Raw genomic sequence first — 26,006 nt, forward strand, 5'->3', positions numbered from 1 at the left:
TTGTGTCTCGTAGGGTTCAGTATCATACCTAACGGGCCAGTGAGCTAGGATGGTTCAGTGATTAACTCAATCAGCTGATAGTAGGGAGTTACGGTGAGCCTCCCGAGTTGTTGTAATCTAGAGGAGGAAGGATTGCTATACTTATTGTTGTGATCTCAGGGGAAAGATGGGCAGAATGATGCTGTATCAGCTACACGTACGTAGCCTACTGAGGACCGGATGCCATTCCGATAGATCTCAATTCTATGGACGACTATATCAACTATCTTGAGCGCTTCTTCTCTTTTCGACTACCAATCGGTAAAGCCTTCAGGGGCTCAAGAGTTGGTGATCCGGCCAAGCCACTAGAGCGATCACGTGTCTCGTATAGATTCATATCACTTATCATCTGAAGCTTAGTGGTTTACTAACAATCTCAATATCAGAATGATTTACAATCAATCTAATTCCTTTGAAGACCGTGGAATTTCCACTGAGGGCTATCTAACAATTGACCGACGTGGTGCGTATAAATGTTAAGGCTGTATACCAATTGCACCCTTAACCCATGTTGGCTGGGAATTGCGGCTGGCGGTTCTGATTCGGCCGGTCAGTTAGATGATCCGACCGGTAACTAAGCGGAAATATGTCCCACGATGGGCTTTATAGCACTCTAGGTAGCTCTAGATAGCAACAATATGTTGATGATTTCTACGAGCATGAGCTAAGGATAGCTTCATCCAGGAAACACTTTCTCAGCCCTGGTGCAGTCAGGTGATTCAACATCGTTATAAAGCGATGAATGCCTGTTCATTGGATACTGGTTGGGGACGGCCCGAAACCTATACGCGGTGACTAAGCGCAGGAGCTAAGATGACCGATCTTCAACTAACGGTCCACCAATTTCCTCAATAACTAAGAGAATCTGACCGACGGAGATTAAGCATCCAGTGCACTATCTCGCCGACGACCTTTCAACCCTGGAATCATTATCCTAATCCATCATGGCTCGTGGTAGACCAAAAGCCCACGTCTCACCTTGCAAATTCTGTAATATGCAGTTTAAGCGTCTCGAACATTTGCAGCGCCATGAACGCATCCGTGGGTTTCTGGCTATCTGTCCCATAATTTGTTTCATTACTAACAACATCTAGATACACAGGAGAAGCCCTTTGCATGTGGCTGTGGACAAAGATTTTCCAGACAGTGCGTACTCATCAAGCAATCGTAGTTTACCTAAATATAACCATTTTATGGCTTTCCGTCTGCCTAGGGATCTTCTCTCGCGGCATATTAGGATCTCTCAACACGAATCGCCTGTCGAGTCAACACCAGGCGTCCACTCTAAGGATAGGACTGTTCAACAAGTTCAGGAAGAATCCCCAATTGGATCTACGGGCATATCAGACCCCACAATTAGTAATGAGAATCACAGTGTACCCTCTTTAGCCACAGTACCACCATTCGTGCACGACCTAGGCACCTCTGCACAGTCTGTGGCTATAAGCACCCCTTCTGGATCCGAAGGGAATCTTCAGCCCTCTCACACAAGTGTATACCTGCCACCTGATTCCGCAACCGGTCTTGTGTCCAACTCGACATATGAGTTTGACTTACTGTGGAACAACAGCACTGATACAACGTCCTTCCTTCCCACGTCCTTTTTCGACACTGACTATTCGCTCTCTGATCTCTGGCATGCAGATATGTTTAGAGCCGGTAACAATACCTTGTCCCCACTTGCGTGGGATGGTTGTGATAGACGGGTGCAATCATCTCAAGGTGCGGAGCAAGGCCCTATCTTCTCGTCATTACCGTCTAGGCTGCCACCAGTAGAACCGGATTCTCTGTCATCGAACGCGGAGAGATTACCAACCCATGACTTGAATTCGCAAACGAGCTCTGAGACTGTCAGTGACTCGACACCTGGGCTGCCCTGGAATATATCTGGCCTTGCGTATGAGAGAATATCTAATGCTATTCGGTCGTACGAGAGGGTTCTGCCTGCAGGCTTTGCGATCCCTTCTCGGCATACCATTTCTCGGTACATCGACGGATACTTCCGAGGGTTCCACGAACATTTTCCATTCTTGCACATTCCCACCTTACAAACAGATACATTGGCACCTGAGCTCATACTTGCTATGGCTGCGCTAGGGTCATTCTACCGGTTTGAGCATACCAAGGGATACGAACTCTACTTGGGTGCCAAATCAATTATCACACACCAGCTACAGCAGCGCAGCCAAAGTTCAATGCTAAAATTGGCGAGAAAGCCACGGCCCTCTTCAACCTCCACCCCTCTACGAGCGCGCTTTTCCACTCCTGAAGCTTACACAGAACCCGGTGTGGCCTATTCTTCCAGAAAGACGGCATTGTCTGGAGCAGAGTTCCAGACCTTGCAATCACTCGTTGTGCTTATGGCAATGACTACGTGGGCAGATGCACCTGCTGTGCGAGAGGCGTTGTCAATGGGAAGCCAACTCGCCATGCTGGTCAGAGAAGGAGGACTTTTCGAATCCGATGAAATCGTTGGAGAGTGCTCATGGACGCATTGGATTCACTGTGAAGGACGGCGACGAACTCTTTTTATTGCATACATCCTCTTGAACCTCACCAGCATTGCATTTGACGTGCCACCCATGATTCTAAATCAAGAAATATCTCTTTGCCTTCCTCACTGCAATACTGAGTGGGTGGCTACATCTGCTGCCAAATGGCAACATATGAGAAAGACCTATGGCCACACAGAGCGTGGGTTTCTATCCACCCTTGATGAAATCCTCCGTGGGCAAGACGTGCACAATAAAGAGCCTCTTTCCGCCCTTGGAAACTATGCACTGATCAATGGCTTGATTCAACGGATTTTCTTCAAGAGGCAAGCGTCGGCTGGCCCTGCTTTACCACCGGATACAGTGAAGCAATTTGAGTCTGCGCTACAGTCCTGGCAACGATCATGGGAAGCCACACAGGAAACCTCACTGGATCCCTCTTCACCGAATGGCCCACTTGGCTTTAATTCAGCAGCCTTGTTACGGTTGGCGTACCTTCGACTGAACGCAAATTTAGGACCATGTCGGAATCTGATGTCACAGGATCCAGCATCTATTGCCAGCGGCATTACGGATGAATCTATTCCCCTCCTCATCCGCTCATCCCACGTGGATAGGGCTGTACTTCAGTGCATTCATGCGTTGAGTATCCCGATCCGAGTAGGCATCGCGTTTGTTGCATCCACTCAGACCATGAATGGGAGCATCCAGCATCCTCTGTGCACTCTCGAATGCGCCTTTCTATTAACTCGGTGGCTGGGGTCTGTATCCGATATTGTACTGGCCTCCGGGCTGGAGACTCTACGTGAAGATGAAAGAAAACTTCTAGGAATGATTGCCAGCCTCGTCAGGGAAACAGATCTGGCTTATACACTAGAAAAGGATGAGAATGACGGGTTTTGTATCCGTCGCATGGCCGCGACGGTTGTGAGGCTGTGGGCTGAAACCTTTCGAGGCGTTCATGTCTTTCAGATCGTACGGGTCATAGGAGATAGTCTTTCTGCTGTAGCAGATATACTAGAAACACGACTGCAGAAGCAAGCCAATATAAATGAACATCGTTGATTCTGTTACGTGTTCTAGTGGGTAATGGCAGTGAATGCCAGCTTAGGATAGAGCTCGAGTCCGGCTACATTTCTAAACTTATCACCCTTATTCAACTTGATAACCCAACTTTCGTCATACAATTGTTTTTCTTGCTTTCCCAATGGGTTTCAGGCGGCATACGTAAGCTACGCATCCTATGCCAATCCTTGCGAATACAATTCCACGCCCTTCCCATTCTTCTATTACAGTGTTCGCGATTCCTTGCCTTAAGTTTATTACACAGGTCGCCGGAATGACGCTCGAGAGCTTGATTATCTCTTCATCTAATTAGAAAATCTCCCTAAAACCACGTAGCTGATTGGCTGGGGTTGGATGGCAACTATACATGAGTATTGGCTTTGAGTAAACGACGAAAGATGTAGCCAGCCGGGGCTGGAATGGTGTGGGCGGATGTCTATCCGCCCAGGCTTGTAGAACGACACACCGTCCCCCAAAGATTGACCTCCGACTTCAATACAATCCCACCTCTGTTCTTTTCAAGCGCAAGGCTGCATATTTTCCAGGGGTGTCCCCTGTGAAGAGAAATGCCAACACATTGGTATGCCCACGCTGAACCTCGGTGGGTTTGCCGATGGCTGGCTAGAGACACTGCCAGGGTACGCCAAATTCTTTGAACGACCCAGCTAATGCCGTGAATGATAGGGGCCTCTGCTCTGCCGGACAATTTTTTGCTACTACTAGATTGAGCAGCAGTAGTCAAAATCGGAATATTATGTTCATGATATATCTCCGAAAATATTTACGCTTCTCTCTTCATTGTGTGTTTACACTATTGGTTGGACTAAAGAGGATTTTATTTTGATATGGAAATGGAGCCGTCCACGTCGCCACTAGTGCGATCAAGAATATCATTATGCGCTCGCGCTATCTTTGTCATCCACTGCCCTTGGAGTCAGCATATGTTGCCAGTCTTAGCCAGGAGCATATTGATAGTAGCATCATAGACGACACAACCAGTGAAAGCAAATCTGCTTGCCTAAGCGCTTGCAGCATTTGTCATCTATGTATATAACAATGGAAACTATCCCCACTCCATGGTAAATCACACTGTAGGAAGTACAAGGCTCATGATGGTCAAGCTTGTTACCCGACCAAACCCTTGTTTAATCGATCAGAACCACTAACCGTCCCTGAAAGTCATGGGCCGCTACTCGTTCGGGCAACATCTCTGCATCATCCAAATGGACTGTCGTCAAGTGACTCATGATGTTGTGCTTCTCCACCACCTCCATCATTTCCTCCACTGCGTCTCGCGGAGCATGGAGGGAGCCTTTCACGACGATCTCTCGGAATACCAAAGCAAACGAGTCGAAGAGATAGCCATTATCGGGAAGCCCAAGTACCACACAGGTACCGTGGGGTTGCAACAGCGTAATGCTCCAATTACTGGCGGAGACATTATCGGTACAGACCACCACAGCCTTCAAGCCAACACCACCAGAAAATTCTGCGATTTTCGCTGTGGCATCCGGGTCATTATAGGATACAATGAGGTCGGGTTTCAACGTGGCTTTGGCCGCAAGCTGGAGGCTAATGTCACGGTTGTCAATGGCTACGGTCCGATACCCGAGCGCTTTGGCAAACTGTATGCCCAACACGCCCAGCCCGCCGATGCCAATGATCGCAATCGAATCCCCATCGTTCAGATTGGCCCCACGGATCGCATTCCAAACCGTAGCCTATCATTTGTGGGTCAGTATCTGGTCCCCCTTATGCCCACCAGAGCTCCACAGGACATCCAACACTCACCCCAGCGCACATCAAAGGGGCTGCCTGCTCAAATGGCAATCTATCGGGTAGATGCACCAGACACGCGACCTCAGTGACCATGTACTCGGCGAGCCCACCATCTACTGTGATCCCGGACATGGTCTTATTATCACAGTAGCGCGCATCGAGCCGACTTGCCGCCGACTTTTGCTTTTGCCACCGGCAACCGTTGCAGTCGCCGCACGGGCTTCGGAAGTTTATTACCCCAACGCGCTGCCCAACCTGCCATTCCGATGGTACCCTTGGTCCCAGAGCTGCAATCATGCCCGCCGGCTCGTGGGACGGCGACATGGGCAGCTTCGTCGAATATACCCCCTGGTACACCTGATAGTCCGTGTGACAGAAGCCGGACGCGTGTACACGCACCAGCACTTCTCCAATCCCGGGTTCAGGGACCGGCACGTCATTCTCAAGTTTGTAGTTTGTATTGTACTGTTACCCATTCCAGGGATGGCTGTTAGCAGTTAGTTCCTTAGTGAGGGGATACCTTTTTTCTGGTCTTACCTTGACGAGACGTAGGGCCCGCATCTTGGTGGGTATGTCGGATGACGACATGATGCTTAGCGGGGGTGATGATCGAGATAATACGCCGAAATATCCATGTGTGGGATTAATAGAAATGGAAACGGAAAAAGTACGAGGACCCCAAATGGAATATCCGGCCAATTTTGTGGTTTTACGCCGCCTCATAAATATTCTATAGACGGACACGGGCGGGTCAAGCCTTGGAGAAGAAAATAGTGGAGCTAAGTTGAATTAATGTTTTGTTACCCCAACATGTATTATAACCCCACGAAATGTGTTTAGTCGCGGCTTCCACTGGGTTCGATTGTATTAACTCACAGCAATGAATTTGCCAGACGTCTTTTCCCTCCTGTCTCTCTCTGTCGGCTAATTTACACACCGTTTTACTCCATCCGCCAATCCTTCGAGAGGATATCCAAAGTCTTGGTATTTGGGGCTTCTATCATTGAAAGTGCGTCTATGCAGCTCATATTTGCTGGGAGGAGCCATTGCTGGTCGACTTTTGAAGCAGCATAAAGGAAAATCATCATTATGCGAGCGGTGACGCGAAACCCTGATAGCCCTAAAGCTCAAGCACTCAAGCTGAGAGGCGCTGTGCTAGAAACCGCCGATTTCAATGACGGAAACTCTTTGAGACAGGTAGTGGCGGGATGCAATTTCATCTTCGCTATCACCAATTTCTGCGTCACTCAGGACGCCGATCGCGAATATCAACAGGGCCGGGCTATTGCAGAAGTTGTCCTTACCGCCGCTCTGGAGACGCTGGTGGTATTCATCTGGAGCAGCCTCCGGATCCTCGCAAACGGCCAGTTCACTATCACCATATGTACCACTTCAACAGTAAAGCTGAAATCACAGACTACATCAAGTCTTCCTCTATATCGCATTTTATACACAGAGGTATGGCTGTCGGCTTTCTACCAGAACTATCTCCACCTGCCTACCGTCTACGGGCTCCAGAAGGTTTGTCGTCGCGCTACTACGCCCCGCTAATTGAGAATGTGCATTGGTCCTTGCCTACAAGGACAGACATCCCCGGGCCGGTACTGCCTGATCTACCCTGTGAACCCAGGCACAAAAATGCCCTTCACCTGGGTCAGAGACCTTGGTCGTCTCGTGCTGAAGATTATGGAGGATCCGGCCAGATTCCACGCCAAGACGGTGTCCCTGGTAAGTGAATTTATCTCCCCGATGGATCAGCTGGGGATATGGAAGAAAGGTGAGTCGACCGGAGACCTACATTAGAAGCTATCCTCTTGTGGGAATAATACTAACTCAGAGGCAAAGAGGTCAGCGTGCAAGCTCAATTCGAAAGTCTCTCCAAGGAGGCCTACGAGAAGCGACCGATCGACGTTCATGGATGCAATCCGAAGTTAGCCTTGACCATGGCGGAGAATATGACGAGGTATGCACAGCAGGAAGATTGGTCTCTATACAGGGAAGGCGCCTAGCCTAACACAGACTGCGTGCTCAGAGTCGAAGTCGGGGCTCTAAATGGTTGACAGCCTCCCTCTAACTGTCATACAGCTGTATAAGGAATTGTGTTAAGTTATGTTGTGAGAGGCTTACGCCTAGGAACTTGTAAGCAGTATAATGAATTATTTGGCTTATCCATGTCTTGAGTCCTCTCTCATGATTGGACTTTAGCATTTGTGAAAGGTACACAAAACATATGCGCATTTTGTGGTTTTTTAGGCCTTCTCGCTCGTTCCCTCTCAGCCTCTTCTAGGAAGCTAGTGTGTTCAGGAACTGTATCAGAAGCCTACGCTCCGGGTATCTCCTGTCTGGTCACTTCTCCTTGGTAGACTATAAAGAAGCAGCCGAAATGCGCCCCCCGCTCCCCGGTCCAATGGGATGTTCTTTGCCTCTGTTCCAAGTGTTAGGATACTGGTTAAGTGGAGTATAATCGATGGACTCACCGCCACCCCCTCGACGTTTTCTTTACCAATCACGCTGGCCGTCGGTATTTTTCGACAGCAAGAAGCACCGTGTTGACAAAAAACAATCAAAAATAGGCTTAGGCTATTTTCGTACATCCAGTGTACCGGGGCATGTAATACAGTGAGGGTTTTAGTAGCTTATCCGGGCTAACATTAATGCTAGCCCGGAAGTCAGGCAGGTTGGAACCTTTGGTCCCGATAAAGAAAGAGTTGATGGTATTGAATTCTTCCTTTCCTCTGAATGCCATACTTGATCCTGCTGTCTTCGATACACGGTAATTAAAAGGACGTGAATAGACGGTCCGGTGGTCGGTTTGTCGTCCTTTAACTATAGGGTATGATAATGGAAGCATATGAAATGAAAGCCATTTATATACCGCGTTGCTCATTCCAGTCATCGGGTCTCCCAAGGGTTGTCCCACCAGGTGGAGCGACCTCTACATCGACAACAGGTTATATGTTCCGAACCAGAAAGATCATATTTGTATCCCTCATCTATGCATGGATTTGGAAAGGCTAACGAAAAGAAGAATACTGAAGATTTAATTCGGACCGACGGTTTAACAGGGGTGATATGGCAACAGAGTTTTTCGGCCCAGTAGAGAATGCTTGAAGAGGCATCAATGCTATCTATACCTAGCATTGATTTTAACCCTTTTCCCAGTATCTCTTTCCGATTTATATGAGCTGTTTCTCAAGACCCGACCGAATCACATTGCCATGGTCTGTTCTGCACAATGTCTTGTGCTCTTGGATGCTGGCATAATGCCTAGTTCTGTTACTCAAGGATGTTGCTGATATCTGGCAGTTGCGATGAGTATTCGGTGTGGTTGAGACTAAGGGGGATGTGTGATAATTTCCGTTATTTGATGACTTTGAATATTTTGGACATTGGTGAGAGGCAAGGAAGGCGAATCCGGCAAGAAGATTCTCAAGAGTCTATCTACCCATAACGGATCAAGGTTAACTAGACACAATTGTCGGAAACGTGGATGTTGATCGGGGGCATGCTTTGAATAATTCGATGGGCCACAGTCGCTATAATCACTTCGGAAGACAGCTCTGGTAGGCGGGCTGATATTTCCCATTCCGGATTGTAACACTGAGGTTGCATAAGTCTGGAAATCTGACAGCATGGAAGGTTTGGACAAATGTCCAGCTTCTTAAGGACACACATGACTCAGGGCTAGTCAACGTCTGTTTGGTGGATTGTCTGACAACGAGGCAGTGTCAAATCTGGGATTACTCTTGGATAGGTGTCCTGCACAAATCGTACCGCATGCTAACGTGGTATTGCTTGCGGCAACGTAAGATATTCCTTGGTGCTAGCCGTGATACATGATGGGCTCGTGCTTAATTGCTTGTTTGCAGAATGGATGTGGCCAACATATGTGCGGATTTGATGGTTTTATACAGGTAGCCAATCGTGTAGAAGCAACAGCTGTTACTTGCCGTGTCTTTGAGCGGAGCCTTGCTTTGAGGCTACTATGGTCGCTGCAAAGCCCGATTTCGCACGAAACACAAGGCATTGTTTCGTCTCCACACGGGGGAAATTACCATATTGAGAGAGAGACTTAATTCATTTCCTTGTTCTAAAGAGGTAGTGTCCCGAGTAAAATATTAAATTTCTAGCGTCATTCCCAAGAACAAATATGGTTCAAGGGACCGCTGCCGACTTTACTGGACTGAATGACTAGGCCCCGTGGTGCAGTACTCCTAGACGTAACTACACTTGTAAAAATAAGAGAAGTCTGAGTATTGGCCGATACTATCATTGTTTAGGTGTTGATAAATACTGCAGCATATGAAATCAAGCGAGATCTTGCAGGCATTGAGCCATCGCCTCACTATTTGCACGGCCAAGTATTAGCAGGCCAACAAGCCATTCTAAGTTTTGAAAAAAGCCAATACTCTTGTGGTTACACAACGATTCAGTTGGAGTATGGGAAGAGGAGTAGTTTTTATCTCTTCGTCTTCAAGAGAGAGCAAAACGATTATTTCAACGTGACCGTAGATCATGGGCATTTGACTGCGCCGATTAGTTATAGTTCGACTTTCTTGTCTCGATGCCCCCAACCTTGGTGCTGAAAGCATAGCTACGTTGTCCTTATTTTATAGTATCCCCGCTCCGCCAATATATTCAACACTGCCGGCCCTGCACCACCTGATAAAGGGCAATACACGTTAACCTTTGACCGGGATGCTGTCATGGCTCAGCTATGCTATCACTGGCGAAGGCGTGAAACTACAATAAACCTAAGAGTGTTCCAATATCTGTATGACAGACTGTCAACACAAGCTTCCACTCCTTACAAGACCGCCAATACAATTACCCCTCTCCCCGTCCAAGCTAGAGACCAATGGTTGGTCTCCAGGGTAGGCTGATGTGACGTCCCTCTAAACACAGGCCTACAGTAAGCGATACCTCCGTTACGTTCCGCGATGTCTGTGCGGCTGCCAATGCGCCGCGCTGCTGCGTGACGTAGGAAATATCAGTCAGACTTTGAGGCAGCTAGTAAGAGGTATGGGTGTCGGCCAATAACAGCCGGGACGCTTGGACATTAGGGCCAGCCATCCTCGAAACCGGCAGTGGTCGCACGGCCTAGAGCGGAGAGAAAGCATTTTCTTGGCAATGCAACATAGCATGCTGTGTGCGAATGTCAGATGTAGCGTATAGCCATAGAACACCGAAAAAGGGAGAGGATCGTCATCACATACGGTTCTCTGTAGTCAAAGTGCTATCAAACCGTGCTTTGCTAGTGTAATTCCAAGTTCAAATATACATAAGCGTATCGCTAAATGTTTTCACAACAAAACCCCCCCCCGGTAGCGACAGCCTAGTTTATTGGCGGTTAACTAGCTATTCAGGGTGCAAAGAGCAGTGTAAGAGCTGGGAGGCACGGAAAGTTGTGGTCTGCGCGAGTTCTGTGCTTACATAAGAGAAGGACACAAGGTGAATTCAAGGTCTTCTTTGAATGGGATCGTCACTCCAATCGGGTTTAAGCTCCCTTGTTGGGTGACGATCAAAGAATCTTATCAAAGGCCCAGGCCACCATACCTAAGACATAGCCAATCAGAAGGCTGTTGGGCTTACAATACATCACGTCACGTTCGGAGGTGCAACACTGTATTATAAATGGCATCGAAGGATTGATATTCCCCGCCCCTTCTCCCATTGCCTGCCACTCACTTCTCCCACAACTTCTGCCTCCACTGTGAGAAGGGTCCAAAAATGTCTACCACTCGCTACAAGGACCCAGTCCCCGAGGGTGTCCGCGTCTTCACCACCCTTGACGAAGCCGCTAAAATCCAAGAGGCGAACCCGTCTGCGATTTTCTATCCCGAGAATAACGGCCACTACGCGAAAGATCCTGATGGTACGGTTGTCGCCGTGGCATCGGACGAAATGTGTGAGGAGATCGACCGCAGAAACGCCGAGCTGGAAGCAAAGATTGCCGCGGGCGAGAAGCTGACGGATGAGTATGCGGTTTAGGTGAGGGACAAACGCACACCAATCATCCGAAGAAGGAATTTTGGTAATCCTAGGGACAGGGATTACGCCCATGCTTACGAGGCTGTGGGGTGCGTAACCGGACGTGGTGTGATGAGGCAAAGGATAAATCTGAAGCACTTTAGTTCGTTCTCTGTGTCAGCTTATAGGAGTGAGAATCATAATTGAACAGGACGGCTATTTAAGTTGCCTATGTCTCCCTGAATCAAGCCAGTATATCACTCATCGTTTTTCTTGGGTATTAGGAAGAAGATAGAAACCAAACGGCCGCCCGTTAAGTTCTTCTTGAACGTCTTGTCTTCTCTCTTGAAAATGTGTTCCGCTGTCGTCCTTCGCAAGCTGTTTCTTATCAGCATAGTCGCTACGACCTATGCAGCCACCACTCGCTATAACTCCCCTCTACCTAAGGGCGCTACGGTCCTCGACACGGAAAACGATCTCCAAGAATTTACTGCCTCCCACCCAGACGTCGATCTCGAGACTGCGAACGGAGGCTACACCATCCAAGAGCCTAATGGTCCGATATTGGCTTACGTCGGGGACAATCTTAGCAAAGAGCTGGACGAACGAATGAAGTCCTTGGAGCTTTACGAAAATCTCTCGGCAGAGAAAGGCGTGTCGGAAAATGATGTAGCCAAGGTCTTTGAAACAGCCCGCGGATGCTCCCATCCGCACTGCGTTTACCCTGGTATTCCAGGCAAGTGCCCGCATTACACGGGTTGCTATATCTGCTCCCATGGCCATCGTTGTATCTAGTCGGTGACAAACAGGGTAGTTTTCTGCTGGACTATCCATTATGGCTCTCCTTGGGGGCTTCAACAACTCGAATCTACATATAGGCTGCTTTTGTGAATAACCGACGGCTCTCTCCCATATTAACTGAAATAGTATGGCAAATTTACAGCCACCCATTAAGGAATGTGTTGGAGTATAAGGCATCGCAGTAGTAGTGATTCTAGACCGAGGACAGACGAAGGCCTGGGGTCTAAATACTGAAAGGGTGTAGACTTGGAGGCGGCCGACCTGTGCGGTCAGAGAGGGGGCGCAGTGTAATAGATTAATTATCCCTGAGTTAATAATCCAGTCCGTAGGATCTTTCCACTAGGTAAAAAGATTCACTATGATCAACTCTGATCGGAATTGATCTCCTAGGCGCGGTATATATAGTATAGCAACATGTCATCGGGGCCTCCATGGCTTACCTGTGACAATTATCTTTCTTCTCTATAAAGAAACTGCTTCTTTTTTTTTTTTTATATTAAACTGGATTACCCGTTACTTACCTTGCTCAATAGCTATACCAGCAGCTTGTTCTAATTCCTAGCAATTTTGTTATACTGTGCTAGCTAATATCAGCATATCTATATTATCCATATATAGACTAGGGCATATCCGCGGATACCAGATACCTGAGATGCTACCTTTATCTGCATCCAAATCCGCGCGAATACGATGCGGACTACCTTGTTACTATCCAACATTAGCATAATTCTCGCTAAATTAAACCTAAGCCAGTCTATCACGTGGTGCATAACTTGCTAAATGTCAGATATTCGGTCAGTCAGGAATATCACATAAAGATACGTTTCATAAAACGTCTTAAGATGATCAAGTATAGAGCCTTTTGGGCTCTTCTTGAAGATATTGACCATTCTGATGACATCTATGATTCTCGTATGATTCCTGACTTGCTTGCCCTGTAACGAAGGAACTGAGTGGAAGGGTTAACTACCGCCCGTGAGCTGCCCGCAAAATGACGCTGTGATCGCACTGTGACAGCCTTCGCTCTGATTGGCTGTGCTCTTATGCCAAGACATTTCTTCATTGGTTATCATATTTTATGGCAATGTGATCTTCTTTTCTATGATTTTCTGTTTTGCCTAGGGTTTCATTTGGTATCTAGGCGTCTATTGCACTTTAATATATAAGGAGATTCTGCTGCTTCTATATCTATATGATTGTATTATTTTCTTAAGACTCATCTTTAGATCTATTTGCCAATATATTATTTTTCTAATTATATTAGTAATATTAACTTAAGACCTTTTATATTTCTTTAGCAGATATATCTATATATCTCCAGATAATCTTAGACTCTGTACTGAGGCCATGTTCTTCTACTTCAGGTTCTGTAGAATATAGAGCTTGGCAGTTATATCAGATATTTTCTATCCTGGATTCTCTATCAGTCTTGTAACTCTTGCTATATTCTCTCACCAGTTATATATATGCCCTACTATCTTCCAGTAACCTTGTGTCTCCAGAAAGATCTTATACTGCGCCTTCCAGCTGCTCACACTTGTCCGGTCCAATTTCTCTATACTGAATGTGGCAATCTTCTGCGGTGTCACTGCCGTGTAGGCAGGAATCTCTGATTCTTCCGGCATTGCGGATATCAATTCTCCCCATAACTGTCTATCAGGGTCTTCCCCAGGCATCTCTTCCCTTCCTAGGGATCCACCTTGCAATATCTCTATCGATTCAGATCTTAGATTGATTATCTCAACTGTCTCGTCCGTCTCGGCCGGCTTGTCTAGTTCGGTTGCCTCGTCCGCCTCAGTTGGCTCGGGTGCCTCCGGCGTCTCCGGCAGGTTGTACGGGCCTAGCCACCTTCAACAAGATCGAGGATCAACACGCTGCGTACAGCTTCAAATCTGCTGGACTGGGCAAGGTACGGATAAAACTATTAAGCGAACGACTGAGAGTGGTCTGATGGGGATGGCCAAATGGATTTGGACACACAATCCAGAACGGTACGCAATGGACAAGTTTGCTACAGCACTAGCATATTTAGAAACCAACGCGCCGTTTGAGCATACAAATATCCCCAAAGTGTTCAAGTGGGAGCCTTGGTTCATGAAAGAGGAGCTGGAGAAAGAAAAACATGGCATTACAACTCCTAACGTGAAGCTTAATGTTGACTGGAGTTTTTACTGAAGATGCTGGATACAGTTTCAGGTCGGTCGATAGACAGGTTACAGATGGCGTTGGAAGGTACGAAATACCTTATAAGCTTGAGTATATTAACTGACGAATAGGTCATTTTAAATCGTGGATGTATCGAGGGGACCCCGATATCGATGACCCCTACGAGTAGAAAATTACAAAAAAGGTAAAATGAGAGCCCATAAAACTGACAGGAAAGATGCTAATTGTCGAACAATTTCTTCAAGTGACACACCTGCCCGACGAAAGTATGCTGGGACATATTCAATACCTAGACGCCTCATATAGACAAAGAATTCCGTTTACCTTTACACTCCCTAAGCAAATCCTGCCGGAACACTCAAGACCCGGCGAAGCATTCAGCTGGCTTCTGCCCTCTATAGCCTACGGGCGAGAATTTATCGACCCTGCAACAAATGAGCGGTTTATGCAACCGCTAGTGGAATACATCAAAGCCCACTTGGTTTCACATCATGCCAAGGATGTATGCCATTCCGCGTCATATTAAGAATAAAGAATTAAGGTCTTTCCCGTTCACTGTCTCCGACTGTAACCGAGACTTGGCATGAGAGTCTTCAGAGTGAAGATGTCGCAAAATTCAAACGGTGTTATCTGGGGAGAAACTGGGAACCATTACAATATCCACTGAGATACCCGCCCCAATGGCTATTGAAGCGTCAGTAGCCAAGAGAATCGAAAATATGCGGATTAAAGCACGTTTCAAACCAACCAGAGTATTTATGCTACGAGACATACCGAGTTTGACGAGATGCCAAATCAAACCTCATTTACTCATGCAAACATACATCTCAACACGGCCAATCCAGAAGCGTCGTAGGGATCTGAGGAGCTCGCATTTATCGCCAATCCGTACGCATCCCGAGAGCATTGAGCTTATTGATTTCCACATGCTCATAAAAGATTGGGAGCCATCAATGGCTCCTGCCAAGCTTCAAACAATCTAATAATGGAATGGACAGGCACGGTTGATCTGCCAATCTTCATGCCCCAAGGTGTCACTCCCTCTTTTGAGTCTCCATTTGTGGCACGTACATATCAGTTGATCTAGCTATTGCTTTTCCTGATTTATGGTATAACACACTAAGAATAGAAATATCTATGGAGATCCATTATGGGGCTCATAACTTAATCTTCGAGACACCTTGCCTTGGCAACAGTGAAAGTTATCAAAAATTGATCTCGTAGTACGTAGAAATATTGGTAAACAACTTCCGTGAGAGCCCTTAGTCTACGTCAGTGTCAGAGGTCTCGAATTAAGGGTTCTTCTGCATGTATACAATGAGGAGCGGGGATGTTCCCACTTTTGAAGTGAAAGCGGAGAAACGCACTAAATAGCATTTGATGGTTCAGTTAAGAAATATCTAAGGGATTATTAGGGCCCCCCATTTCTTGTTATCCTATCTAATAATGGCGTCAAGAGCCAGACACTTCCAAGACGTAAACTCTGAGAAAGCCAAAGCAGGTAACTCTTTAAAGTAAACGAATCTATAGTATTATGGATTTTAATTGAAGAATCCATTGCTTCGACACAACATAATATGATCTGAAGACCGAACATTCTTCGACGTGTCAGTTTCTCCAATATGCGAGAACCGTTGCAAGCGCATTGGTAACGTGAATACATTCAGCTTGCTAAATTGTATCACCCTTTAGCGGAGGCCAGGGCCCGGAACTATTTATAAATAAGCAGTTTTCTGCTGGCTCTCCTTAATCCATGCTTCCAATTGAGCATTATCTCTGGGTTGAAATCGGACCTTGAATGGCTTTGGTTGGGTAACCATGCTCGTCGGGACGGAGTTACAATCAATGGTATCTAAATTGGGCTTCATCTTTGGGTCATTAGTGCCCCGAATGTGGAATGCGAGCACCAAGCGACTGAAAATCGCGTACAGCTCACGATTAGCAAGGTGTGCTCCAGCACACATCCGCGTAGCGGCACCGTATCCATAGTGCTGGGTTCCAGCGCCTGCCCCATTGATGTCCATGAATCGATCTGGGGCGAATTTCATAGGGCTGTTGAACTGTTCAGGGTCGTGGTTTGCAGCCCACATATTCTGCACCCCCTAGTCAGTAGCTATCCCAAGGGTAATAAAATCCTATGTATTTACCAACAGGAAAGGAGTACCGGCGGGAATAGTAGCACCTTTATATTGAATATCTTTGGTGCTCAGTCTGTTAAAGGAGAGGTTCAGGGTCGACCAGTATCGAAGGACCTCCTTCACAAAGGATCGCATGTATTCGCATTTCTCTTCAACCAACACTGCATGCCACGGGTCCTCGTTGGGGTAGGCAGCGATGATTTCCTTGTGTAAGCGCTCCTGGATCTCTTGGCCGTGGGGCGAAGAGAAGTAGGCGATAGTCATGATATTTCCAGGAAGAGTGTCGAGGCCGGCAGCAACCATAGTCAGGCAGATTGACTTCAGCTCCCCTGGGAAAGAACAAATACTGTCAGCCAACCAATCGTTTGATAATATAAATAGGTGCCACAACTTACTTTCACCAAGCTTGGCCTCCGGGTCCTTGAGCACATTTCCCGCGATACAGGGGTTGTCGGTCCCCTTGGCGATTCTCTCCTTCAGCTGGTTGAAGAACGAAAGAATATACTCATCACGACGAGAGCGGAACTTGATTGCGTTCTTCTTGTATCTGGGCCAGAGTCTCAGAAGCGGAATATAGTCCTGCCAGTTATGAGCAATGCCACGAATGTTGCCCAGCTCTCGCTCGACAGTCACGACTTCACTCAGAGTGTGATCACGGATAGTACCGTCTAGTCGAATACCATAATTAAGAGTCAAACTGATGTTGAGCGAAAACCGCTGAAAGTAGCCATTGGGATCGATGTCGTCATCAAGTTTCTGATTCCTGAACAGTTCGTTGATGCTGGTCATTGACTCAAGATCAATAAACGGCAGATATGTTTGAACGGCTTGTCGATTGAGAGCGGTGGCAGCGGCCTTCCGAGCCTTCTTCACAGACTCATTCCAGGGAGAGGTTCCGAGGGTGAAAACACCTTGAGTCTCAGAGACAATATCGTGGAACGTCCAGAATGTAGGTCGAGAGATGAGAGCCGACTGATTTTTAATCCATAACTCCTTGACTGCTTCAAAGGAGTTGGCGTAGATAAATCTCTAAATAGAATGAATGAACATGGAGACAGTTGCCATCAATGATAATGACGGAGTCTGCACTCACCCTGTTCCCAAGACGCGCCTGGAAGACATCACCATAGGTCTTGGCATATCTAGCGCAGTTACGGGCGTGGTGTTTGCCCAAATGCAACAAGCTTCCAAAGACTGGAACCCCTGGCAATTCAGGAAGATGCTTGATTTTGGGAATGTCGGTTTGATTCGCCAGCTTGAAGAGCAAGAGAAGAACGGACGCTGCACCAAAAAATAGGATCAGCTGGTGAACATCTAGCCCGCTGGCCAGTGTCAAGTGAGGCAATCCACTCGGGTAGAGAGACATGGCAAGACAAAGAAGCAAGGACGTCGTGCTTGGAATGTAGGCTTTCGAGAAGTCACCTAGTTCGGGATCTCCTGGTTATTTACCTGTCCGGATTTAAGGTCTTATAAATATACTCACGGCTCGTCTGACATTATTTAACAAAGGAAGATAACATATGCACTTGAATAGTACTTAGAAAGTAGCTGTAACCGTAATTAAGGCTTTTACTCTTCATGAATCACTCCAAAAGCTTTTCTACCAGAGAAATACAGAAATGCAAGACCTGCCCAGGTGATACATAAAAACAACCGCATTTTCCCGAAAACAGGGCTTTTTTTTGGCCAGGAAATCCCAACAGTTGAGGTCCGGTAGGCGTCAAAGTCATGAATGACCGTTTGCGGACGCGCGATTGAGGTTGCGTACAACTGCTGAAGGCACACGCAATACATCATCTTTCTCCTCGCCCCGAGAAAGGTACGGACTAGAGTAGCAAACGGGGGAGGTTAATGGGTCAAGCTTCTCCGCCCGCGGCGGTTATAGTGAGGCTAAGCAAATATATAACGTGGGTCACCACTTGCTGCACATCACTGCCTGCCGCACAATACTTATACTCACTGGCTTACAAAACAGTTTAGTATACACCGGTTAATCTTATCAAGACATTACTGAGAAAATCAATAGTCAAGGAAGATATAATATAAAAATCAGCAAGTTCTCAATAACCAACAGTCTAAAGAGCTTATAAATTATATAAATAAGCTAAGCAAGCGTGGACTTCAACTTTTATATAAGATAATTCAAAATTTTGTGAAAGGAATTACTGGAAAAAAGCTAGATAACGCTCATTCTGCCTGATCCCACCGCTTTATCATGTGATTCTGACTGTTTATCTTTCCACCTGATCGATCCTGTTATAGCTTCTCAAGCTACATCTTGTCTATCTGACTGTATATAGCCTGACCAGTAGCCTGCCTGTGTATTAGCTCTGTTAGTCTGCCTGCCCGAGCCTGCACCCTGACACCTACTCAGTTTCTTCAATACTATCACAAGGATCTTATATCTTATTATATAACCGGATTAGATGCTGCACATAAATGGGCTGGGCGTCCAATGCAATAACCTGGCATGGGCCGGGTTACTTCCCTGGATGGCCCACAGGTCAACGGGTTAGCCTGCGGGTTACCAAGAGATAAAATATAGTAAATATATTATTTACCCACAGTAATATCAATATATTACAGTATTAAGAGACTGTATTCTATCAAGAATATAAATCATTGCCTTATTTAGAAAGCATCTACAGCTGTGGGCCCCCGTGGGTAGTTTATATATATATTTTGACCCGTGGGTGGTTTGCATATAGTCTTAACCCGGCCAAACCTAACGGGCTAGGTTGCAAAACCTGAAAAACCTGGCCTAACCCGCGGCCTAACAAGTCTAGTTATGCCTAGAAAAGCGGTGGGGTAGGGCTATTTGCTGCTCTTAAAACCCTAATATACTGCCTTGCCTAAATAGGATTAGTTTTATGCCTTACGGCCTTGCGGTTAACCATTAATTTCCGCGATTAAGGTAATCCTTCCCCATAACCTCCCCACTGCGAATGAGGAGACGGGAGGTTAATCCACTCTAGTGCAGACATGCGGTGGAGTTTGTACCCACAAATTGAGTTTAACTTTAATTAGCTTTGTCTGTTGCCAAAAAAACCTTATGATTTCCATAAATGCAAGAGGGGATTGCTTGTGCTTGCATTAATTGCAAATGACACACTTTTTGCTTTACAAACCTTAGACTTCCATCACTGCTCCAGATATAGACACACCTAGATTTTCACCATCTGGCACCACCTTATACAATGGGGAAAGTAGTAGGAAATTACTACAAATTTTGAATCGCTTTCTTCGTCGCTCTCAGGTCCTTTACCTATGGCTTCAATTCCGCCGTCATTGGATCCGTGCCTGGTCTCCCATCCTTTCTAAACTATTTCTGTCTCAACACCAGTGGCCCAGATGCTAGTGAAAGAAGTAGTTCGATCGGCGGTAAGTATTTCAGGATTCACTCCCTTCGGAGAAGACAGAGGCTCATTTTGAGATAGCTACCAATGGCCTGTTTGCTGTTGGAGGCATCATTGGCTGTCTTATTGTGCTATCAATGCTAGATGCCCTAGGCCGTCGCCTATCCATCCAGATCATAGCTTTCATTTGTATTATCTCTGCTGCGATCCAAACCGGCTCCGTTCATATTGCAATGATACTGGCGGGCCAGTTTATCAATGGGGTGGGTGTCGGCATGATGGATGTGTCCGTGCCGATCTATCAGTCTGAAATATCGCTCCCCAAGGCCCGTGGCCGTATGGTTGGTTCACATGGGTTCCTTGTGGTGTGTGGCTATGTAAGTTCAAAAAAAAAGAATGTTCGAACTATTTACAATTCAACGATACTGATTCTTGTCAGGCAATGGCCGGGTGGGCTGGTTATGGTTGCTTTTTTGCAACCAAGGAAGCCCTTCAATGGCGCTTGTGTCTCGCCCTTCAGATGGTCGCACCCCTCCTTCTCCTGATCGGCTCTCTGTGGATGCCTGAATCGCCTAGGTGGCTTTGCACTAAAGACCGAACGGAAGCTGCCTTTGCAATTTTGCGCAAATTCCATCACACGGAAGATGATGTGAATGATATTTTCGTACAACAGGAACTGAGACATATCTGCATTTTGGTCAGCATCGAGCGCCAGGAAACTCAGGGACATGGACTAAGAAGCTTGCTCAAACGCAAATCCTCCCGAAGGAGACTCCTTATGGTTTTCTTTGTGAGGTGAGCATTCTGCTACTCAAAATTCAGAGATGACAAATTAACCAAGCTTGTCACCAGATGTATTGCGCAGTCTAAAGGTGTTTTGGTAATCAACAACTACCAGATACTACTTTACAACCGCCTTGGTCTCAAAAACTCCCTTGCTCTGCTGCTATAGGCCTGCTATAATACTTGGGCTGCAATCATGAACTTCGTGAATAGCCTGATGCTCGATAGACGGGGCCGAATCCGTATCATGGTGATTGGCATAATTGGCTGCTCACTTTCGCTGTCAGGCTTTTCCGCGATGGTCGCCGTGTTTGGTGGAACTTCGAGCAAAGTTGGGAATGGATTGGGTGTTTTCTTTTCCTTTTTGTTACTTTTTAGGTGGTAATATGGATACTCCATCATATGTCTACTGCACCGAAATTTCCCCTAATTCGATTTGAGCCTAGGTGGTCGGTATCAGCGTGTCGGGTTTTTTCATCATGACTCTCATCTACACTCAAGCAGCTCCTACCTCTTTCGACCAGGTAGGTTGGCAATATTTACTGGTCTTCATCATTGTTCCTTGGATTCGAGTTTCCTGATGAATAAATATTCCCCCGAGACTGCTGGCCTCAGTCTCGAGGAAATCGCTCGACTGTTCGGGGATGAGACTCCCGATGACTCGCATGACGAGAAAGCCTCGGGATGTTTGGCCCGAATGTCTCGGAGATGTCCTTGGCTGGGAATATAGTGAACACCATGAGAGAGTCCAAGTCTGTTGAATGAACCAGTGTGCGGACCAAGGTCAAAGGCTCTCTTAGGATCAAGATATGCCATCCACCATTCCATTTCTTCACACTGGCTCAACAAGTGCCTCTACTACTTATTTGGGTCTTGGGTTTTATTGATTTCAATATAAGAGGATAAATATTTTTAGTGTTACACCGGCTTTTATTGCACCATTCTGTATTGTTGATGTCATGAGGTTTAAAACAGAATATGTATTTCCAGCGGAGACATAAATCGAGTAACGCTGGAGTGTATTCTTCATCTTCCCTCCAGGGAGACGCTTTTAGATTCAAACTTACGGGAAACTGACTAACTAGTAGACCACTGAGAGGACTTTCTATGCCAGAAAGTCTATTGGTTATATTTCAGAAGAAGACCGCTTGAATCCTTCTGGACAGAAATTTTGATGATTTCTATAGGCATAATCCAGAGCTCGCTTATACCATTATGTTTTGCGATAAACTGCTGTTGTACCACCCTGAAATTGAGCTAGATAGGATACCGCGGAGTGAATTTTATTTAACAGCTAAACTTGCCTGGTTATTTAGATAGATTAGACTGTCAGCGAATATCTGGTCTATTTACTAAAAATATAATGATTTCGGTAATATTATCTGAAAGAACAGTTAGTCAATTGATAACTGCACTTTAAAAAGATTTTATAAAATATTTGGTATTAATGTCTTATAGCCCAGCCCCTGCAAGAGTTAGTTGTAGGAATAAGATGTAATAGAAATAAGTTTCTATATACGTGTAAATACTAGCTGCCTTGTTTCTGTCTCCATTAAACCTTGCCAAAGAAAATTCCTTTTCGACTAGGCCGAGATCAATCTATATTATACGGATTCGAGTTACAATTAATTCGCGATGCAATATATCCGTAAAGGCCCGGGATACAGCCTTGCTGGTACAGTATACACTTCCACTGGGATACGCTTCACGCCCTGCAATGCTTCCGATATTAATAATATCACCGCGTCCAGTATTTTCACGTTTTAAGAAGACCGGCAACACAGCTTGGATAATATAAATAAGACCCGTGACATTGGTAGAAAACACGGCTTTTAAGTCCTCTATAGAAATATTCGGGCTCCAGATGGTCAGGCCGGCGCACATCAAAGGAGCCGTTTCCACTGCAGTCATGTTGGAGGGTATGGGGGCGACCTGTCGCGAGTCCGTAATGCAGAATTCTTGGAAGCCACCGTCTCTTGACAGGCCTAAATTGCCCGCCTTGGTGCAATACACGCCGTATTTATCAGGATCTCCGTCATTGTTGTTGCATTGGTAGCATGAGCCACACGGATGGAACGCGCGGCCCGGAACACCGACTCCCGCGCCCACCTTGAGGCCCAGTTCAGGAGGGACATCGGGTCCCATGGCAACAATTTCGCCCGCGAATTCGTGGGACCCAACACGAGGTAAGTCTTGCCACATGGCACCCGAGGCAAAGACAGCATCGGTGTGGCAGTACGAGGCAGCCTTGACATTGACCAATATATCCTGTCCTGTAGGCTCAGCTAGCTTCAGTAATGTTTTCAACACATATGGTGTATTAAACGCTTTGAGGACTTGGGCGCGCATGGTGTGATGCTTGCGATGGATTGACTGTGGCAGATAACGTCCAGCTTATAGATTGAAAGGACACATAAAATAAAAACATCTATTAATGAGAGCAATGGTGGCCTGAATGCATGGCGTTGCATAGTAATTTATAATGCCATATTTATGCCAGTTGGAGGGACGTGGAACTATGAGGGGGGCGAGACTGCTGATGTGGGGGAATTGGAGATGTTTCTTGGGGGTAGAACGCAGCCAATATCCATCACGACTTATCATCCAAGTTCGTATATTATTCAAAAACGAAATGATCCAAAGATTTTCCTGGAAGTCAGTATGGACAAGAGGCACATTTTACGTTTTGGCGAGATCATATGAATCCGCTAATATATTCGGAAACGCCCCTAATAAAAAGAATCGGCAACTTGAATAGCAACATATTTCAAAAGGCAATAAAGACCCAGATACCACGTTTCTTTCGGCCAATATTACCAAGACACGTTAAAAACAAAACATAAGCTATCATGGCACACAAGACAGTGAGAGTACAGGTCAATGTCAACCCCCCATCCTGTTTCCGTGGCATTTCATCAGACAGGGCGGCAGCAGAATTGCTCTGATATTGGAGTCAATACGAGAGTCAAATAGAGCTCGATAGGAAATAATACCTCGCCATCAACAGTACCAATCTGGATTGTCTCTAGGATCTTCCTTACTTCATCGCTATGGCCAGCATCTTCGAAAAGCTCAGTCACATCTTGTCTTCCTTGATCGAGCAGAAACTCGTCTCCGCCCCTATATTTGTTAGAACATACTTTCAAGGGCCTCGCTCAAAATAGAACAGTTGTGTACCACCTACGGGTGCTCATGTTGAAAACCTGTAACGTCATAGGCCTTCCTGTCGACAATCAGATATAGGTTGTCGGTCGTGCTGTGTCCAGAGACTTCCTCGATGGTAAATGTGCGTGACATGATGTCGTGAATATAACCAAGGTATAAGGTGCCAACCCGATAATTTAGAATGTAAGTACAGGGATGGACGTATTATTGGTCCGTAGTTAGACATTTCCAGGGTCCACGACATACATGTAGTGGGGTATCCGGGCGACCCCAAATCGGAGCCCCGTTGGTGTGGAACACAGTTTCCAATACCCCATGTCGCAACCATCACACCAGGTACGTAAAGATTTGTGGGAGACTCGATACAGTGGCTACTCGTGCTTCAATGGTAACAGACACAGCAGTCGATAGACCCATCTATCAAAATGGGCCCCTCCAACTGGTCCGAGTCGGCGAGTACATTCAAAGTCCTCGATGGCAAGTAGACTAACTTTGACGCTTCGCGACCCTTCCCTATTTACTTGTGATGCTTTTATTGACGCGGTTTGGATTGAAAAGTCCAGACAATTCCAGTACTTGGTAAGTCTGCTCCTCAGTAAATGCGACTCGTGCAGTCAAGGCCTGCTAACCTAGAACCTTCAACGGGCACCAATTGAGCACTGTCTCGAATGTAGATCAGGCCGATTTCAAGGGAGCAATCGATAGTGCGGCCAAGGCACAAATATTCTTTTACAAAAGCACCACCAGTCCTCGACAACAGCTTCTACGAACTTGGTATGATGCTATTGAGCACAATGCTGATGACCGTAAGTGAAGCTTCCCGACCAACACATAATGAATTAGGGGGACTAAGTGTGATACAGTGGCAACCATTCTTTGTTATGATAATGGAAAGACATTTGCAGAATCCAAGGCCAAAATTCACTATGCATCAAGTTTCAACCATTGGTTTTCGGAAGAAGCATCGCGCACTTATGGCGATACCATTCCTTCTAGTCAAGAGGATACAATTATGATGACATTCACGGAGCCAGTCGGCGTTTGCGGCTTTATTACCCTGTACGTGCTCTACCTTTCCTGCTACCTGGATATCCCACTTTCTGACATTCAAGAATTTACAGATGGAACTTCCCTGCCGCCATGATGACGAGAAAGGCGGGTCCTGCGTTAGCCACAGGCTGCTCCGTAGTGGTTAAGCCGCCATCCGAAACGCCACATACTTGCTTTGCGCTAGTCAAATTGGCCATCGACAGTGGGATTCATGGCAATAGTATTCAAGTTTGTCCGACAAAGGACCGTTCGGCATCTTTGGAGTGGGCACAAAACCCCAAAGTCGCAAAGCTCGCTTCACTGGCTCCACTGGCGTCGGTAAAATGCTTGCAGAGTTGGCTGCAAAGACGCCCAAGGGGGAGAGCCTGGAGCTCGGAGGAAACGCACCATTCATTGTATTCAACGATGCGGACATTGAGCTTGCGGTCGAGGGGGCTATGATCTGTAAATTTCGATGTACGGGGCAAGCTTGTGTTCGGTATGTTGAGCGTGCTGTCTCTATGAAGGGACGATTCCGGCAAAGCCCTGTGTGTACAATATTAATATGAATGATCTAGTGCCAACCGACTTATGGTCCAAGAAGGAATTGCCCCGAAGTTTACGGCTGCGCTGGTACTGGCGTGGAGCAGCTGCAAATGGGGCTAGGTATTGAGGCCGCGACGACTCAGGGTCCATTGGTTATTGCCACGCGGTCAGCTAAGAGGAGGAGCATGTACAAGATGCTGTTGCAAAACGGGTGTGTGGAGACTGGAGGCTTCCGACCAGATCGGCCCGGATTCTTCTATGCACCTACTGTGGTCTCGGGTGTAACTCGCGATAAGAAAGTCGCCAGCCAGGAGACCTTTGGGCCTTTAGCCCCAATAGTTACGTTCAAGACTGAGGAAGAGGCAGTCCAGCTTGCCAACGTCACTAAATTCGGACTTGCCGGGTACTTTTTCTGTCGAAACGTGGGACGGGTGCTGCGTGGCGCGTCGCGTGCAGTGCAGGATGTTAGGTGTCAACACAGGTCGTATCAGTGCGTGCGAAACCCCTTCGGGGGTATCAAGGAGAGTAGGTATGGGCGAGAAGGGAGCAAGTATGGTATGGATGAGGATCATCAAATTTTTAAGCCGATTACAATTAGGAATACGCAGGCATAGATCCATGGATCGAGAGTCAGGGTGGGGAAGCAGATTAGATATCTCTCCAAATCGGGGTTGTGG

General features: G+C 46.6%; 9 protein-coding genes across 9 annotated transcripts; 5 read left to right on the forward strand and 4 right to left on the reverse strand.

Annotated features, from left to right (window-relative positions):
- Positions 1–983: 983 nt before the first annotated feature.
- BDW43DRAFT_315516 (uncharacterized protein) lies at positions 984–3,596 on the forward strand (the record flags this gene model as incomplete). Its single annotated transcript, XM_032048086.1, has 3 exons — positions 984–1,080; positions 1,134–1,185; positions 1,253–3,596. The coding sequence occupies 3 exons, from the start codon at positions 984–986 to the stop codon at positions 3,594–3,596; spliced, it is 2,493 nt and encodes an 830-aa protein (XP_031895716.1).
- A 1,145-nt stretch (positions 3,597–4,741) lies between these two features.
- Positions 4,742–5,963, reverse strand: BDW43DRAFT_315517 (zinc-dependent alcohol dehydrogenase; the record flags this gene model as incomplete). Its single annotated transcript, XM_032048087.1, has 3 exons — positions 4,742–5,317; positions 5,388–5,840; positions 5,913–5,963. The coding sequence occupies 3 exons, from the start codon at positions 5,961–5,963 to the stop codon at positions 4,742–4,744; spliced, it is 1,080 nt and encodes a 359-aa protein (XP_031895717.1).
- Positions 5,964–6,464: 501 nt separating this feature from the next.
- On the forward strand, positions 6,465–7,384 carry BDW43DRAFT_315518 (uncharacterized protein; the record flags this gene model as incomplete). Its single annotated transcript, XM_032048088.1, has 3 exons — positions 6,465–6,896; positions 6,963–7,152; positions 7,221–7,384. 3 exons carry the CDS (start codon positions 6,465–6,467, stop codon positions 7,382–7,384), a joined length of 786 nt encoding a protein of 261 aa, XP_031895718.1.
- A 3,721-nt stretch (positions 7,385–11,105) lies between these two features.
- BDW43DRAFT_315519 (uncharacterized protein) lies at positions 11,106–12,140 on the forward strand (the record flags this gene model as incomplete). The annotated part of the gene is made up of 2 exons (XM_032048089.1): positions 11,106–11,353; positions 11,630–12,140. 2 exons carry the CDS (start codon positions 11,106–11,108, stop codon positions 12,138–12,140), a joined length of 759 nt encoding a protein of 252 aa, XP_031895719.1.
- Positions 12,141–16,027: 3,887 nt separating this feature from the next.
- Positions 16,028–17,816, reverse strand: BDW43DRAFT_315520 (cytochrome P450; the record flags this gene model as incomplete). Its single annotated transcript, XM_032048090.1, has 4 exons — positions 16,028–16,405; positions 16,460–16,779; positions 16,846–17,479; positions 17,544–17,816. The coding sequence occupies 4 exons, from the start codon at positions 17,814–17,816 to the stop codon at positions 16,028–16,030; spliced, it is 1,605 nt and encodes a 534-aa protein (XP_031895720.1).
- Positions 17,817–19,238: 1,422 nt separating this feature from the next.
- Positions 19,239–21,396, forward strand: BDW43DRAFT_322531 (uncharacterized protein; the record flags this gene model as incomplete). The annotated part of the gene is made up of 9 exons (XM_032049575.1): positions 19,239–19,258; positions 19,707–19,831; positions 19,888–20,183; positions 20,246–20,596; positions 20,648–20,686; positions 20,759–20,936; positions 20,968–20,993; positions 21,036–21,146; positions 21,191–21,396. 9 exons carry the CDS (start codon positions 19,239–19,241, stop codon positions 21,317–21,319), a joined length of 1,275 nt encoding a protein of 424 aa, XP_031895721.1. The 3' UTR covers positions 21,320–21,396.
- A 792-nt stretch (positions 21,397–22,188) lies between these two features.
- On the reverse strand, positions 22,189–22,938 carry BDW43DRAFT_315522 (chaperonin 10-like protein; the record flags this gene model as incomplete). The annotated part of the gene is made up of 1 exon (XM_032048091.1): positions 22,189–22,938. The coding sequence occupies one exon, from the start codon at positions 22,936–22,938 to the stop codon at positions 22,189–22,191; it is 750 nt and encodes a 249-aa protein (XP_031895722.1).
- A 418-nt stretch (positions 22,939–23,356) lies between these two features.
- Positions 23,357–23,886, reverse strand: BDW43DRAFT_315523 (cytochrome b5-like heme/steroid binding domain-containing protein; the record flags this gene model as incomplete). The annotated part of the gene is made up of 3 exons (XM_032048092.1): positions 23,357–23,530; positions 23,583–23,709; positions 23,774–23,886. 3 exons carry the CDS (start codon positions 23,884–23,886, stop codon positions 23,357–23,359), a joined length of 414 nt encoding a protein of 137 aa, XP_031895723.1.
- Positions 23,887–24,228: 342 nt separating this feature from the next.
- On the forward strand, positions 24,229–25,943 carry BDW43DRAFT_315524 (Aldehyde/histidinol dehydrogenase; the record flags this gene model as incomplete). Its single annotated transcript, XM_032048093.1, has 6 exons — positions 24,229–24,333; positions 24,434–24,560; positions 24,618–24,813; positions 24,876–25,006; positions 25,048–25,331; positions 25,362–25,943. The coding sequence occupies 6 exons, from the start codon at positions 24,229–24,231 to the stop codon at positions 25,941–25,943; spliced, it is 1,425 nt and encodes a 474-aa protein (XP_031895724.1).
- Positions 25,944–26,006: the final 63 nt, after the last annotated feature.

Source organism: Aspergillus alliaceus (assembly GCF_009176365.1).
Source record: "Aspergillus alliaceus strain CBS 536.65 unplaced genomic scaffold BDW43scaffold_59, whole genome shotgun sequence".
In the NCBI taxonomy this organism is placed as follows: domain Eukaryota; kingdom Fungi; phylum Ascomycota; class Eurotiomycetes; order Eurotiales; family Aspergillaceae; genus Aspergillus; species Aspergillus alliaceus.